We start from the raw sequence: 16,410 nt of genomic DNA, 5'->3' as shown, positions 1-16,410 counted from the left end.
GGCAGCCTCAGATCTTTGAGCTCGACGCCTTATCGACGCTGAATTCAGCTTTCACGCCCAGGTGGTCAGTGACCCAGCCTGCCTCCATTCCTTCTTCCTTGATCAAAGCCTGCTTGACGCTCTCTTCATCCACTTCAACACCCATGCCGAAACGCTCGAATTTCTCGCATTTGACCTGTCCACAGAAGAACAGCTTGTCCATTCGACTGCACCCGAACATGTTCCTCAGCCTTGTCGGAGCCATTTGGCCCCAGGTATATCCTTCGTCGGTGTCCTCCTTCCCTCCAAGTGTCAGATAGGCGTCAGAGAGATTGTTGTCCGAATGGAGTGTCTTGTCAAAGTCCTGGATTGCATTCAGATCTCCGCCGAGGACGCTGCCGCTTGTCTCTGGATCATGCATCCATGTTGCGGCCGTTGCTAGCTGGTGAGGTCTTTTTGGCGGATCTGCGATCAACGACTCCAGATGCGTGTTGCAGATGCGGATGATCTGGCTGTTGCCAAAATCCACGTCGACAAATAGCCCGTCTCTCTCCATGACGGTCTGCTCGTAATGGACACGGAAGACGGAGGTGATGGGCAAGTCTTTTGGCACGAGGGTACAGGTACCATAGTGGCCCGACTCCCAGTACTTATTATCTATATCTGTCAAGTGGTAGTTGCTTCGAATCCAGGGCTCGGCTTGCAGCAGGGCCAGGTCGGTCTCCAGCATCTCTTGCAGCATGACGACACTAGGGAGCGAAGTGCCCTCGACATGAGATTGTAGGTGCTTGAGAGCAGCCCGCATCCGTTCGTCGGTGAACGGGAGCATAAAGTCGATATTCCATGATAGAAGCATAAATCTAGAGAGGTTTGGTCCTTGTGGAGCGCTCTTGGACGGAGTGACCTGCTGCCATGAAGCTGTCTCGGGCGAGAAGGAGAAGTACGGCTGATTAAATCTCTCCTGTCGATTCCAAGGATGCGATGGTTTCTTCTTTGACTCGATGAGTTCGATGATCTTCCTCAATTTGGGATCCATGCTTGGCCGGGAATCGGAAGCCCGATGCCTGGGAATGTGGTAGTTGGTGTAGATGGACGGTCTATGCCGAGCGATGACGACCTGGATAGTGTTCCCAGCAGTTTTTATATTCCTGCAGATGAACATCAAGCTCTTTCTAAAACCGGCTCAAAAGTAACAACATAATCTTAGAAGAGCGAGCGCAGGCAGCTGTCAGCACATGATGGATTGAATGGCGTAGAGCAATTGTAGCGGCCAGCCGAGGTCGCGAGGTCGGTACGTACATGCTCCATATTCCGTCCTCGTCAGATGATTTGGAGCACCGCATCTTTTCTGGTATTTGACGCTCTTTTCTTTTCATACGTACCTGTACCCTAGGTATCCCCTGTCCTGTTACAACCACTCAATACATCATTTGTTACGCGCAAATAGGGGCTTGAAGATTGCATTGGCCCTCCCTCAACGTCGACTCGAACATCCGAGACTCCTCCATTATCAAGTATGAGTGCCCACAGCTTCATACTCTCTCCACCACATCAGACATGTCAGAGTCCAGTCTTGCTCATCCTGCCCCAGCAAAGCGACCGAGGCCGGTAATTTCTTGCTTGGAGTGTAGACGCAAAAAACTGCGTTGTTCCCGCTCGCATCCCTGTCAGCAATGTGTCAAGATCGGACGCCCGGGCAGATGCGAATACCAGGCCGGTCAGGAACCCGAGCCAAACCCCGACTACTCAGCAACTCGGAGTGTACCGACCAAGCGGCAGCGTCTGGTTCCACCTGCTACCATTGATGGACCTGAAAGTGACCTGGCACGAAACGGTCCTTTCTGCCAAACGCTCCCTCCAGCGAGGCAGGGTGTCATTGAGGATCTACAGGAGAGGGTGTCCAGGCTAGAGCAGGCTTTACTGGCTCTAAGCACCGCACGGAATGGCGAGCCACTTGCTCGTCAGAGTCCACCGGCTGATCCCGGTTCAGATGGCCTTGTTCATCCTGTACACTCCTTGAACAGGCCCACTCAAATGAGCTTGCAGGTGAGTCTGCACAGGATTCGGCCCATAGCCTTCTGCTACCCTCGAGACTGACCTAGATAGTTCAGCGATGCTTGTACGTTCATGCTCAAGCTGCAAAATGATTCGACTACTCCTGATATGATTGAGTTGCGAAGAAGGCTGAAAGACTTACACTACTCTGTCGAGAAAAATCACCGCGCACAACGAGGCCAGTCGCCCTCAGTCTCCTCGATCATTCAATGCCCTCTACAGCTGCCGTCATTCGACGTGTGCGAAAAACTAGCGATCCTCTATTTCGACAACATGGAACACTGTTTTCGAATCTTGCATTGGCCCGAATTCAGAGACCAACTGAGAATACTCTTTGCAGAGGGTGAGCACGCTTGCAGGTTTGGCTTTATCCAGCAGCTGGTCGGGGTCCTGGCAGTCGCTGTTATCCTTGGCACTCATAGAGAATGCGAAGTAGCCCGAGCGTGTTTGGTCATCAAGCCTGATGATGCACTGCAATTCATGAAGAACTTTCTTCGAGACCTAGGGAACAACGAGAGATATCGCCTGCCCTCTTTGCAGATTAAAATGCTCCTTCTCATCTGCAGCTGGCTAAAGTTGGATCCGATGGATGATCTGTTCCGAATGAATGGTGAGCTTCTGAGAGATGCCTTGGTCATGAAGATGGACCAAGACCCTACGACCATACCGGGCATCAGCGTGTTCGAAGGCGAACTCCGGAGGCGGAACTGGATGACCATTATTGAGTGCGACCTGATGCTGTCGATTCTGTGCAAGATGCCATGCCTCGTCCCTTCGTACACTTCAAAGCCCCCGCGAAATGTTAACGATGAAGAAATTTTCGAGGGCATGGAGATATTGCCCCAATCGCGACCTACCAAGGACTGGACTGATGGCTTATGTCAATATCTCCTCGCTCAATCATTTCCTCGCCGGGTCGCAGCTTGCAAACAAATAGACGACGCTACCCATGTCAAATTTGAAGACATCCTTCAGCACACGCGGTACCTGGAAAAAGTGCTCCAAGAGCTTCCTCCGCCTTTACGCTTCAATTACACAGGGGATGCTGCAAGCAAGACTCCACCTCGATTGATGGCCCGGATGGAGCTGGATATCAGCATCAGGCGACCCTTGATGCACCTATACTCGTGTTGCATTCTTTCACCGGGCACCAATGAGCTAGAGCGAGAAGCGAGGGCTGGATACCTTCAAAGTTGTCTCATGCTCGCGAACTATCAAGACCTCTTCGACCCGCAATACTCTGAGCTCAACGTTCCTCAACCGCAAGGATACTGGGATTTCTTCTACACATGCTACAGACAGGAACTGGGTCAGGCTATTTTGGGACTCTGTCTCGAGATCAAGAAGCTCAACTCCGCCGCGCAGGCCAGTGGTGCGGCGGCGTGCACCCATCCAACGCCGTCCCCGAATATCCCGACCGATGGGATCGTCAAAGCACCCTCGTATACCCAAAGCAGCCTAATATGGGCAGCCAAAGACACACTAGAGCCAATGACCCGTCGCCTACCGTATCGGGGTTCAAAAGTCAAAGACATTGTCTACTACAACATCATCCTAACGTCTTTGCTACCATCACAACATCCCGAACAGAGCAAGGAAAGCATGATCCTGGAGAGACTGCAAGATCTAGCTCGCGACTGTCGAGTCGAGCTGGAGCGCGCGAATGTTCAGATTGTTGTGGCCCCGGTAGACGAGCCGCGTTCAGAGCCTGTCAATGGGGCGGCTGATTATTACAATTCCACGTCCCACTACGTTGGGACCAACTTCGATCCGGTGTGGGAGAGCTTTCCAAAGATCGACATTTTCGAATGTTTCGGTTTGGACGAGTCGTCAGCCCGTGGTGGCACTAGTGGTACTTGAATGATATGACCTTTCTCCGCTGTCAATGCCAACGTCAATGCCAATGGATCACACTGAAGGCCACTTTGGCGGAAACCTCTTTCAACTTTTTATTTAGTGTACCTGCCAGTCACTCAGTCATCTATCTCTATCTAGGAAGCTCGACTCGTATATGCCGAGTATGCTCTGTCCACATCCCGATTCTCACAAGGCTTACTCCGTTGAACAATATCATCATCGGGCGTCTGACAGCACGCCCATTCGTATCCTTCAGAGTCAGGTCAGCACTGTCCCTGAACCGTTGTCCCCCTCCTGTCGCATGTTCGTATATATCTGAACAGGACTAATTAGTGGTTACCGTCAAGTCAAGGATCTCCGAGGACCTGGCTGATTCGAAACTTGAAAAGCTTTCGGGGAACCATCTTCAGGAATCCGTCGTTGTAACACGTACTCACTCCCAGGTAGAGTAAAGCTTGATAACTACCAGCGCGGCTGCGGTGTCCCGCCAACGAGCAATCGACGCAAGGCTGAGAAGGCCCCTGATTCCAGCAGCGCTGGTTAGTTATCTAGTAGGCAGGCACGTCTGAGCAGCAGGGACATCAACCAAGGATACACGCAATTCCGCCTACACCTGGGTATCTATCTCGGGCGTCGGCGCACCAGCAGCTGCCATGACTTCCCAATTTCACGTCGCCATCATCGGCGCCGGCCTCGTCGGCCTGAAAATGGCGCTTGCCCTGCACGTACACTCAATCAAGTGCACAGTATATGAACAGGCCGCTTCGACCGGGGGCCGCTTCGCCGGCGCGGTCATGCTGTCGCCCGACAGCCTGCGCATCCTCGACAAATACGGCGCATATGCCCAGCTGCGTGAGCAAGTGTACAATTTTCCGGCCGTCAAGATCAGGGACGCGGAAGGCGAGCCGGAAGACAGTTGTTTCTACTTGGGTTCTCGTGAGCTGTTTGGTTATGATGCGCTGAGGGCGTATCGGAACGTGATTCTCAAGGTGCTTTCGACGGCGTGCGCCGAGAGGCGCATCGACGTTGTCTCCGGCAAGAAATTCTCCGAGATCCTGCTGTCCGAGGACGACGATGGGCAGGAGGATGATGGAGTGCACTTCAAATTCCAAGACGGGACCATGGCTCACGCGGACATCCTCGTCGCTGCAGACGGGATACACATCAAAATCCGCACAGTGCTCTTTCCGCAATTCAGGCCTGAATATAACGGCGTCCTCGTGGTCTGCGGCGCCGTGAAAGCATCGTCCCTCAATGGCGCTGGTGGTGGAGGAGCGGACGGAAATGATGGGCTCGACACTGTCGCCATACTCGAAGGCCGCAACGGCGCAGGCGCTTTCCTCCTGGGCCCGCAGCTCTCTGACGCCAGTGAGCTTCTAGCAGGCACACAGCGTCCCTTTCTACCCCAGACGCGCGAGGAATGGGCCCGCCTCTCCGCGGATCAAGACTTTCACCTCGACTTCCTCCGCGAGGGTTACGAGAACCGAGTACCCATCGTCCAGCGCGCGGTGGATAACATCGTGCTGGGAAGCACATATATCTGGCCGCTGCAGACTTTGCCTAAGCTGGAGAGATGGTGGTCTTCTTCTAGCAAGAATCTCGACGGCAGCAACGGCGAGGGAGGCGGAACCGCCAACGATAGCGGAGGAGGTGGGAGGGTAATTCTGATGGGAGACGCTGCGCACGCGATGCCGCCTACGAGCAGCCAGGGGGCGAACCAGGCATTCGAAGACGGCTGGATGCTCGCCCGTGTCCTCAAAGCCGTGTTCACGTTCGACAACGTCGGCAGTCATGCTGGAAGCGATGCCAGGGGGTCAAAAGTGGTGAAGAGTAGCATCGAAGTCGATGAGAGACTAAGGAAATCCTTGCAGACATGGCACGCGCGCAGACAAGATCGGATCGACCGGATCCTCCAGCTGACGCAGCAGATGCACAATCTGCGGTTACCGATTGAAGAACAGCGGAAATTGAACGATGGCGAAATATACAGATCTCTCGCGAGGTTCCAGCAGGCTCGGGCTGGGCACCGGCATGAGCACGAGCATGACGGGGTCGAGCATGACGAGGAGGCCTACTTTAAGATGGCCGTCCTTGAGCAGTGGGCATGGCTTTATTGTCCGGATGATCTTGTCGAGGACTTTCAAGGTAAGACCGACTCCGATGACAACGCTGACGGCGGACTGTGAGTATGAGGAATAAAGGCCCCTCTGCCCTAGACGAGGCGCCGAGACCAAGAAAAGATAGAATGGTTTCGAGTGGATGACATGGCGCATAGATCAAGACTGATCAGAGATGGACATGAAGTAGATCCAGATGGAATATCTCCTTTGGATATTCAAGCTTGTCTGTGATGGTCTATCGCTGAAGAATGCATGAACCAAAACCAGTTTCCCGCCATGCCGAATATGTTGCCTAGCTCAAATAAACATGGTCCAGTGACCGAAATTCCTTCTGTGTCTATTGGGGTATCAGGCGTCGCCTTAGAAATGCATGCTTGGATTTTTTTGAAAATGTTGCAAGATTGTGATCTTGATGTCGAGATTTCCCCCTCAGCTCTAAAGCCCGCCATATGCCGAATCCAAATCTTTGTTTTCGCGTCAAATCGTCTCTTCAGACCATGGGTAATATTGTGGCCCAGCCTATTCCACGTCTTCGCGCTGATCTGACTCGAGTCACCGACGAAGCCAACACATGTTGGGGTCGCGTCCCCTCTTGCTTGGGGAAGACTTCGAGTCTAGCTCTCAGGGCATATGTATGGCCACATTTCAGGAGATTCTAGCACCCCCTTGTTGGTAATCTCCTGCCTTGTTGAAGTGCCATTATGGGAAGAGAGAATGATCGGTTGCCCGCTCTCGCTCATATCCACATGTTCAACCAAGATATCGCCGCAACGCCTCGTAGATACTGAAAATGATCGCTGAACTGGGCGCCGCGCGAAACACTGTTATTCCACAACCACGATAGAACCCCTTGAGTCCCTGCTCCCGCCATAATTCTCGGCCCGTCAATAGAAACGTGAGTCTCTTTTGCCCAGCAACGACATCGGTACTGCACGTTTGCATGCGTGACTTGATCGTATCGGCCGGATAAAAAACGAAATTATACGACATCCCCGCCGCTGCTCCTGCAACCATCTGCTGCCACACCTTAACATCTGATACGTGGTTCAGGGTAGGGTCGGAGCGTAGGAACAGCATTTTAACACCCTCGTAAGAGCCGAACCAGGCTGCTGAACCGCCTGTTTCGCGAATGAGGGTGCCCAGCTGGCCATGCCAGAAGCCGAGGAGGCCTTGGGTGCGGAAGATTGTGGTGATGAGTTGCAGGGGCCCGGGAGAGCGGGCTGTTGTGCAGCCCAACTTCGAGGCAAGGTCGGACGGGGCCAAGGGGACTTGCATCTTGCATTTTATAAGCTCGATAGGAGTAAGGAGAAGGGACGTAAAAGCTCCTGAGGCGGCGCCGCAAGCAAGGAGGTAAGAAAAAGGGAGTTCGATTTTGCCATGAGGGTTTCGATCTCGTTGAGCGCGAAGGGAAGGAGTTGCTGCCACGACGATATGTTGAGCGATTCGATAGCTGAAGAACAACGAGGAGGTTTCTATCGCAGCGCCGACCAAAGGGGCACTGATGCCTCTATACAGAGACACAAAAGGCCCCTCGGGGGACCGAAATGCTGCAGAGAAGGCGTCGAGGGGACCTTGTAACCGGGCTGCGCCAGGCTCGTGAGATTGGGATTGGAGTCGCACTTTGACCGTGTCAAACGGATATTCAACGAACTTCCCTAGAATTCCAGCTGTTGATCCATAGACTATGTCCTTAAGCGCTTCCAGGCTCTGGCTTGGAGGGGTGAGCAGGCGCTCTGACTGTTGGTGGGTGGATGTGCTTGGTTTGTGAGAACTGCTCCGGTCGAAGCCAGAGACTGACTGCAGTTCATCTTTGAAGGCTGCCATGCAGGGAGAGAGTATGAGGAGCCGGAACAAGGAATGCTATCGTAGTAACATGTTGAAGTATATGTGTGAGAGGGGCTCGCTGAAGCCAAGGGAGGGCGGTGTCGTGCGAAATCGGAGCGGAGCTTTCAAACGCAGTGACACGCCAGCAGGCCAACGGGCAGAGGAAATTGTTCGAGGATCAAGCACAGGACTGGCAATTTATAGCAGAGAATAGAAACCGTTCAAAACGGTTGTGAAGTTTTGCATTCATACTTTTAACCTCGCAATCGAGGGGGGCTCCAGTTGTACTCGAGGAGTGGAGTGAAGGCAAAAAAAAACATTTTGCGGGCAAAATTCGACGTGGAGGGAAAGGCCTCATGTGCCGACCGCGTGGAATGTCTGACAGGGTCAAAACGAGAGGCTCATCCAGGGTATTATTCGAAGTATTAAGACGACTCCTGCGCGACGCAAGCAAAACTCCCATGCTGGGCAGCAAAATTCACGGTGCCAGACAGCAACATTTCCGCTCTGCCGTAATTTTCGATAAGCTAGGGAATATATTCGCCAACCACCGCTGCAACCGCACCCACCGCAAGCCTTGAAGGGACTGCGCTTTGATTTTGAGCTTCGGAGGGTAATACAGCACGCTGCCACTACGGGAAGAGGCAGTGCTGGAGATATGTTTGTCGACCAGCTGTCACCAACTGGGGCTACAATGACCGCAGCAGAATCTTCGATGGCGAAGCCTGCAACCGAATCTGTCCAAAAGATCGGAATGAGAGTCAACGGTACAGTGCGTCTGTTGCAAGCTATTCGGTGAAACTCACTCAATGAACAGGCAAGAACTGGCACGCTCCTAAGAAACCCTTCCGCCTGACTGCCGGCCAGACGACCTATGCCAAACGAAAAGAACAAGAGGCACTCAAACAGGCCACCAAAGCTCGCGAACAAGAAATGAAGCAGGAAAAAGAAGCCGAACGGACCCAACGTGTCCAGGCCATCAAGGACAGGAGAAAAGCCAAAGAGGAGAAGGAGCGTTACGAGAAGATGGCGGAGAAAATGCACAAGAAATTAGTCGAGAGGAGGAAGCGAAGAGAAAAGAGGAACAAGCTGTTGAAGAGCTGAGGAATCGCTTCCAATCTGGCATTACATTCGACACCTCAATTACGAATCTGTGTCACATTGGCAGGTTTGCTCTTCATCTGACTCCTCGCAAGTCATAGATCGAAAGACAGCAAGGTGTCTCAGTCATGGTTACTGAGGGGTCCTATGGCTTCTTCGTGCCCTGAGAGATCGCCTTTCACGAAACTACGATATCGCTGAGCGCCCACCTGAGATGCGTGGCTGCTTGAGGAAAGCCGCAGAGTCGAGAAACCTGTATGCGTCGAGAAAGCGACGACAAATTCCCGGCAAGTCTTGGGGGCGAAGGGGTTGGATTGTGTCCTTGCATTCGGGCATAGAGCAGGACGGCTCGGGCCAAACCTTGCGCCTGAAGAAAGAGAGACGCAGGAGACTCCGCTTGGCCCGAGACAAGACCACCAACATCAGAGTCATCACCTGTCTCCATCACGGCCGATAGCGAAAGGACTATCGATCACAGCATTCCCGATCTTCAGCTTGAGAAGCAGGAAGCTCGCCTTCAAAGCCCGCAACTGGTCATCTGCGAGGCGGATAAGTTCTTGCCTGCTTTGGTCATCAGGCTCATGAAGAGTCCATGCTATACTGATGTGAAAGGCATCCGACTTATCAGTCATTTCGGGCACCGTCTTTCTCTTCGAGTGGGACAGAAGGCTTGTAGGGGTATCGCGCGAGTCTGCATAGAGACAAGGCAGACCGAATTGCCGGGCAGTCGCATTACATATTGATAACAACCTGTTTAATTCATCGTTTTCAGGCTTCACGAGCCTCAAAACCAAGAAGAACCTTGTTTTGACGTGATTCGCTACCCAGTCGAGTCCTAAAACCTCGACCGTGAAAGGCCGGATACGGGCCTGGCTCAACTTTGATTCGAGGCTGGTTTGGAACTGATCTCTTTGCTCCGTCTTCAACACGAGGGGAGCAGACAAACTGATGTGGAGAGGTAACTGTACGCCCAACTCAGAATGCAAGAAGCTGTGGACATTGCCTCTCTGATCTCCTTGTCCTAGCCCCAATACCGAAGCGGCTTTCCGTATCGCGGCATCGAGGGTCGCAAGGCAGAATTTTGATGGATACCACTCGAGATAGATGTGGGTGGGCCAGTTACCTACCACATGGGGGACTTGACGCGTGCGACCGGCATGCAAAGAAGGGTCGTCGGTGGTCGAGCTTCTCGCGTTGGTTGCGTACAGGGAGTGGAACGAGCTGGGTAATGGCGGCGGAGACGGTTTGGGCCTGTTGAAATCTTGTCCCTCTTGTTCCACATGCTCAGCCTTCCGTTTCCCACTGCCTTGCTTGATAGTCGGTTTCGTTCGTTCTTGTTCTTCGCTCTCAGAGCTTGAATCTGGGTAGTCGACAAGCACCATGATCAAGTTTCAGCAGTTGAACTTGGAAAAGCCGCATGGCTCAATGACCAATGTACCTGCCAAGGCGGGTGTCGAAGCTTGATGCCAGGATGAGATATTCCCCTGGGAGCGAACAGAGTTGAGGTCCAGCCGGGGCTCGAGCAGGTTGAGATCCTTGGAAAATTTGACGATCACCGAGATAAAGGGTTCGCCGGGAACATCAGCAAACCAGCGCTGGCGAATGGTAGATTGAAAGAAAGCAGGTGGAAATGCTAGGGTGGTGACGAGGACAATGTCTCAGATGTGCAGGTTGTCTGAAGTCGTTTTCGCCGGAGACAAGGCGACAGGTGCAAATCAGAGAATGCTTTCAGAGACCGGGATAAGCGGAAAGAACGAGGATCCTCGTGCATAAAGATGTCTTTTCAGAGCTTCCGTCAAGAGCACGCACTTGCACTTGTACAGAGCTGTGCAGACAGCGATGCAGTGGCGCAGTTGATGGTGGTCTGGTGGATGGGATGGTTGATGGTGGTTGCGCGTTCTCTGCTGTACCTACAGTATCGAGTATGTAAAGAACCTACAGTGGCTCCAGTGGGGGCAAGATCCGCCAGCCAGTGTCAAACGACCACAATGGGGCCACTAGGCTTAATTTAGTGGATGACGTTGAGGCACAAGCCCAATGACTGGGTGGCTTGGTGCCTGGCAAGCCCTAGAAGCCCCCAAATCCGAACCCTACTGGTAGAGTTCAGACCCCCAGACCTGTTGGCCGGCAGCCTAGCTGCCCCGCTGACCCTGGTAGAAGGCGGCCTACCAGCCCAGAGGCCCTCTACTGGGTATTCAGGCTGCTCTCCACCATGACATCGACAGCAGGGTTGATTGCCCGCCATGCTCTGTTCTGCTTCCTTTCAAAGCTCCGATTGCCCCTGGTGTTTCTCAATGCATGCACAGGGAAAGAACTCCTCTTGATCTTTTGACTGCGTGTAAGCTGAGATAGCAAATTTCCAATTGTTTTGTGTTCTCTATTCCTTTCAGGACTGCCCAACGAGACATCGGTTCAGTCCGTGACGACCGCTCGTGTGAGCAGAGACCATGGACACTGGCGACAAAAACTGGGTAGGTACTTACCCAGGGACATCGCAATGGATCAGTAGCACGCGAGGCTGACACCCTTTCCGCTTCAGGCTACGAAATACCTACTTGACCCATTGAACGCACCGGATCCTTCTCAAGAAGATGGCCCAGGAAACACCTTCCGGCCTGGTGCGACAATTGCTCTGGTCAAGCCTTCCCCCCAGTCGAAGCAACTCGTAGGACGGCGCCTTTCCAAGACAAATCCATATCACAAGAGCTCCCTTTCCAATACCGACACGGCCGAGATCAAACGGTCCGCTTCATTGAACAGCAATAGCTACTCTCCTATCTCAAGCAACAAAGGCCCATACCCTCCCCAGTCGTATCCTTCACCCCCACCCTCAGCAACCTCTCCGACCACCACCAACCACTCTTCACTGTCTCCTCAATCCCTGCGGTCTCCCCAAACGCACCGGTCCCCGAGCCACAGACAAGAAGCCTTCGGCGGTGAAAACCACTCGAGCCCCAATGGCGATCGCCGCCGACGAGGAAGTTCTCTCTCTGAGCGCTATCCGGGGGACATGTCTCACCGACCTCTTGACACACTGGCAAAAGAGAAAGCCGTGGCAGATCGGTCACGTCATGCGACCAGAAAACACCACATCCAACCGGATATCATCGACAAGCTTGATCTTACAGGCGGCGGAGCTTATCACCATGGTGGTCCCTACGATGCTACTTTGTTCGCGCGGAACAATTCACTAAACAGTCCGCTCGCGGCAGTAGCCAATTCCAATGCCGAAGCTCTTAAAGCAACTCCCAGGGAGAAAATCATCGACTCGGTGCGGGGCCACAGACCGCTCGACGGCGTTGCGGCGTACGCTCCAGGAAATATGGATCGTAACGGAAACGTTTACAGTTATGAAGAAGGTGACAATATGATGATCGAAGGGAGCCCGGAAGGTGGCGCCTATAAACGCTGGCCAGGCGTTCAATATCACCCAGGCGATGTCAAAGGCAAGGGTGAGCCAAGCTATACTTTGGAGAAGGTGCTTAAGGATCACAAGATCTCCGATGAGGAGCGGAAATCCAACGGTAATGATAGTATTGAAATGAAGACTCGCAACCGCAGCTCGAGCGGCCCTGTGTCCCCCACGGCAGATCGATCGGGGTGGGACAAAGGCGAAGGGCTCGGAAGAAGTGGAAGCATCAGCAAGAGACTTAGTGGAGGATTGAAGAAAAGATTTGGGAGTATTAAAAGAAGTCATCGCCGAGAAGAGTAGTGTTAGCGGGATTTCTGTCGGTTAGGCGTCTGGTTCTGGGAAACAGATTGCTTTGGAGCGCCGATGGCCTTGGGATGAGTAGACAGAAACCATGAAGTTGGATAACAAATGCGACTTGGGCAGCGAAATGCTCGACAGAAAAGAAATAGCCACGTGTCATGACTGCGTGGCTTCCTTTCATGGGTTTACAATGTCGGGAAGATATATATATATATTGGATATGTCGTCCGCCCAGGACTCATTCTCAACTTGTCGCGATATCGACTTGGCTCCTCGTGATTATTTTGAGTATATCTCATGTCCCGAGCCGTATGGATAATTAGACTAATCCGCGAAGATGCGGGTTCTGGCTCCTGGCACCACTTCTTTACAGAATACTCCAAAGTACCTCGCTTTGCTTATTGACAGGGCGCAGATTCCCCTGATTTATCCCCTTCCACACTTAGCAGTGACAGAGAGTCCAGCCAGACAAACAGAGGGACAGACGACTTTTGCGCCCAGCTGGTCCGTGGGAGTCGCGAGGTCGCTGGGTGCTCGACTCTCGGTACTGCTGATTCTCGTGCCGTTCAACGGCCGCGGAACGCTTTCGGTGGCCAGGTTTTTGAGACCTTGTGTCGCGACTGAGTGGCAGGTTTCGGGCTCGTAGATAAAACTACAGTCCGGCCCGATGCCCACGCTGTCGAGTGAGCGAGCGAGCCCTTGCGGATCGTCGTCACGACGCACGCCGGCCTCTGAGTCGGTTTTGGGACGGAGAGAATTCCCAAGGGGAAAGTTCTCGTCTTCGACAAAGGGGTTCCATCAAAGGATCCCCAAAGCGAACAAATTTGGTCGATGATGTTGTTGAGGAAGCCGAGTCTGCCTGTATTTTTATTCCACGCAAGTCTCAGCATTGCAATGTGGACTGGATGCCGACGGCCTTGCCATGAGGGTTGCCGCCCAGTACATCCTTCAAATCTGTAGTTCTTCTCGTCCGAGCAAAATTCATGATTATTGTCTTCCCGCGGTCCCCAGATCTTCCTTGGCATCATCTCTATCCCAGGACCCTGTTTCCAAGCTCCTCACGCGTTCCTCAATCCATTCGATCTTAGCATGGTTCTCCCGCTTTGCGGCCTCTTGCAAATCAAACGTCTTCTTCAACTGCTCTAGCATAAACGGTTCCAGCGTGCTCTTCTTTCCGACTCTGTAGTCGTACACCACGACGTCTTCCAGGCATCTCGCCGCCGGCCTCTGGCGTACCTCGGACATGATTAACACATCCAGGATCAATGACTCTGTAGACTCGTCCGGACGCGACCGAAGCTTGTGGTAAACAGAGATCCGATCTGGCCATGTCATTGGAAATTTGAAATCGACGGTAATACTCTTCAGAATTAATCCAATGCCTCTAGATGTCAATAGTTCTTCCCATTGTCTCTTGTGCACCGGGTCAATGTGTCCGCTGTAATTGCGGATCCAATTGCACCGGCCACTCTCGGCATATCGGACGTACATCACGTTGTTCACGTGGCCCATGGAATCCTGCTCGCCCCAGACGATGTTCTGCCTGTGTAGGCCTGCTCTTTTCTCCGAGGTCAGATATCCCTCGCTGCCTGCAATGAGCTCTCGCCAGTCTCGGGCGATGATCTGCAGGACTCGGCCAGCTTCGTCGACTAGCTTTGGAGAGAGACCGAAGGTGATACATCGTCCAATACGGGATTTGGTGTCTGAGAGCCAGCGAGGGGAGATTGCATTCTTGGATTCCTCGGTTGCAGGCCGGGGAGCAGAGGAATAGTACCTAGCGGCGAAAGAAGGTGGATTTGAGGAGGCAAATGCACGAGAGGCACGCCAGACGGCACGCTGGGGTGGCATGTTAGCAGCACATCATTCACAGTGTGATTCGAGGCTAAAGGGTAAGGCAAGCAAGCTTAATATTGACTTGCGCCCGAGAGACGGAAGAAATTATGCCTCGGGGCAAGCTCGGCGACTTCACCGTCGGCCAATGACAGCGGACAAGGCTGAGACCCTTCCGTTCTATTTCCGATGGAGGCGTGCGTCTATGCCACAATGTCTCTGGATATACCTCGTATAAAGCTCTGCTTAGCTTTCGGCACGCTCTATCAACAATTAAAATACTGCTTCGGTCGCAGAAGCGGAGCGGGGGGAAAGGAGGAGGATCTCCAATTATTCGGGCAGATCAACAAAACCACCCTCCATCAACAGAGACACACGCTCCTGTCACGAAACTCGCCTTATCACTCAACAGATAGACGATCGTGTCTGCGATCTCGACTGGCTGCGCCAGCCTGCCTAGTGCCGTGGTTGAGAAATCCTCTGCCGACGCCGAACCCTCGGATATCGCCATGGACTGTTTCATCAGCGGTGTGTCTGTGAAACCCCTAGTAGTAGATCCAAATGGCAATAAGTTAGCACAATGATCCCTTCCACCTTCATGGTAAAGGGTAATACCAGTTTGTGGCAATGGACAACGGGGAAAAGGAATGGGGTGAATAACTCACGGCGCAACGCAGTTCACACGGACTCCCCTCTTCCCAACCTCCTTTGCCACACACCTCGTCATGCCCAGTACCGCATGTTTACTCGCTGTGTATGCAGTTGTGTATTCCCTTCCTTGAAGACTCAGTCCACTTCCTGCGTTGACGACAGCTCCCCCTGCCCTCCGCCCATCTTTTCCATCTTTCCCGATGAATTTGAGCTGCGCCCGCATGCAGTTCATCATACCATGCACGTTGACATCGAAGACGAAATGCCACTGCTCGTCTTCTACATCCTCAATGCCACCGATATTATGATCCTTGGGGATTGTACCTGCAAGATTTGCCGCCCCATCCAGCTTTCCAAAGCGTTCCACAGTCTCATTTATCCACGATTCGACAGCTTCGCGAGACCGCACGTCGACCTTTCTGAGAAGAATACGTTTGTGTTCGGGTGCTTCTCCCTCGGGGCCTGTGGTTCCTGTGACGGGGATCTCTTTGGTGAGGTCTGAAAGGAGATTTCCAGGAATAAGTATGTCCCCCACGGAGACTTTGGCGCCGTATTTCAACAACAGTTTCGAAGTTGCAAAGCCTATTCCACTTGCACCGCCGGAAACAGCATAGACGCGGTCTGCGAAGAATGATTCCATCACCATTCGAGCTCCAACAGATGGAAATAGAAGTTCGCGAGAGAGGGGGATCGAGAAATGAGGGGTATAGAGGCGGGCGAAGTAGGGTAGTTGGTGTGAAAAACGTCAGTGAGCGCTCGAATACAATTTGATTTGGCGAAGGGATATCTGGAAAACAACGGCACTGCTGAGGTCTACAGGCAGTGAGAGAGTGTACCAGTAATGGCGAAGGCGTAATGGTATGATGAGAACCAGGAAATGAAGCTTTGTATAGAACTTTTTATAGAAACCATGTGCATTTACCTAGGGTAGCGTATAGCGTATATATGTTTGTTAAGATTGAGGAGAATGTTACACTACAACTGAATGTCTTGGTGAAGTTTCGGTCGATCTCAATCCGATGAAGATCATTGCTCGATTCATAAGGGGATGGAGAACCATTTTACAGCTAGCGGTCCGAATACGAAATATTGACATTGCACCGTGTGGACAAAGTATGGATTTCGACAATGCTTCCCCCAAGTCCTTCTGGATCGTTCAACAGGCAGCCCGGAAAGGGGCGTTAAGCCACCGTGTGCAAAGCTGACTTATCGTCACGCATGAATAATATCCTGACTTCCATCATTATCACCGCTGACAACGGGGTATCGTGGCGCTACCGT

At 52.7% G+C, this 16,410-nt stretch overlaps 8 protein-coding genes across 8 annotated transcripts; 4 read left to right on the top strand and 4 right to left on the bottom strand.

Annotated features, from left to right (window-relative positions):
• Positions 1-7: 7 nt before the first annotated feature.
• On the bottom strand, positions 8-1,015 carry Z519_07024 (uncharacterized protein; the record flags this gene model as incomplete). The annotated part of the gene is made up of 1 exon (XM_016764761.1): positions 8-1,015. The coding sequence occupies one exon, from the start codon at positions 1,013-1,015 to the stop codon at positions 8-10; it is 1,008 nt and encodes a 335-aa protein (XP_016618711.1).
• A 521-nt stretch (positions 1,016-1,536) lies between these two features.
• Z519_07023 (uncharacterized protein) lies at positions 1,537-3,894 on the top strand (the record flags this gene model as incomplete). The annotated part of the gene is made up of 2 exons (XM_016764760.1): positions 1,537-2,025; positions 2,086-3,894. 2 exons carry the CDS (start codon positions 1,537-1,539, stop codon positions 3,892-3,894), a joined length of 2,298 nt encoding a protein of 765 aa, XP_016618710.1.
• A 650-nt stretch (positions 3,895-4,544) lies between these two features.
• Positions 4,545-6,077, top strand: Z519_07022 (uncharacterized protein; the record flags this gene model as incomplete). The annotated part of the gene is made up of 1 exon (XM_016764759.1): positions 4,545-6,077. The coding sequence occupies one exon, from the start codon at positions 4,545-4,547 to the stop codon at positions 6,075-6,077; it is 1,533 nt and encodes a 510-aa protein (XP_016618709.1).
• A 684-nt stretch (positions 6,078-6,761) lies between these two features.
• Positions 6,762-7,835, bottom strand: Z519_07021 (uncharacterized protein; the record flags this gene model as incomplete). The annotated part of the gene is made up of 1 exon (XM_016764758.1): positions 6,762-7,835. The coding sequence occupies one exon, from the start codon at positions 7,833-7,835 to the stop codon at positions 6,762-6,764; it is 1,074 nt and encodes a 357-aa protein (XP_016618708.1).
• A 694-nt stretch (positions 7,836-8,529) lies between these two features.
• Positions 8,530-8,939, top strand: Z519_07020 (uncharacterized protein; the record flags this gene model as incomplete). The annotated part of the gene is made up of 2 exons (XM_016764757.1): positions 8,530-8,602; positions 8,653-8,939. 2 exons carry the CDS (start codon positions 8,530-8,532, stop codon positions 8,937-8,939), a joined length of 360 nt encoding a protein of 119 aa, XP_016618707.1.
• A 428-nt stretch (positions 8,940-9,367) lies between these two features.
• Positions 9,368-10,318, bottom strand: Z519_07019 (uncharacterized protein; the record flags this gene model as incomplete). The annotated part of the gene is made up of 1 exon (XM_016764756.1): positions 9,368-10,318. The coding sequence occupies one exon, from the start codon at positions 10,316-10,318 to the stop codon at positions 9,368-9,370; it is 951 nt and encodes a 316-aa protein (XP_016618706.1).
• A 1,065-nt stretch (positions 10,319-11,383) lies between these two features.
• Z519_07018 (uncharacterized protein) lies at positions 11,384-12,648 on the top strand (the record flags this gene model as incomplete). The annotated part of the gene is made up of 2 exons (XM_016764755.1): positions 11,384-11,407; positions 11,476-12,648. The coding sequence occupies 2 exons, from the start codon at positions 11,384-11,386 to the stop codon at positions 12,646-12,648; spliced, it is 1,197 nt and encodes a 398-aa protein (XP_016618705.1).
• Positions 12,649-13,635: 987 nt separating this feature from the next.
• Z519_07017 (uncharacterized protein) lies at positions 13,636-15,775 on the bottom strand (the record flags this gene model as incomplete). The annotated part of the gene is made up of 3 exons (XM_016764754.1): positions 13,636-14,484; positions 14,867-15,023; positions 15,144-15,775. 3 exons carry the CDS (start codon positions 15,773-15,775, stop codon positions 13,636-13,638), a joined length of 1,638 nt encoding a protein of 545 aa, XP_016618704.1.
• Positions 15,776-16,410: the final 635 nt, after the last annotated feature.

The sequence above is a fragment of the Cladophialophora bantiana genome (assembly GCF_000835475.1).
Source record: "Cladophialophora bantiana CBS 173.52 unplaced genomic scaffold supercont1.10, whole genome shotgun sequence".
Lineage (NCBI taxonomy): Eukaryota > Fungi > Ascomycota > Eurotiomycetes > Chaetothyriales > Herpotrichiellaceae > Cladophialophora > Cladophialophora bantiana.
The sequence above is the reverse complement of the archived record's forward strand: the minus strand, read 5'-3'. Positions and strand labels throughout refer to the sequence as shown.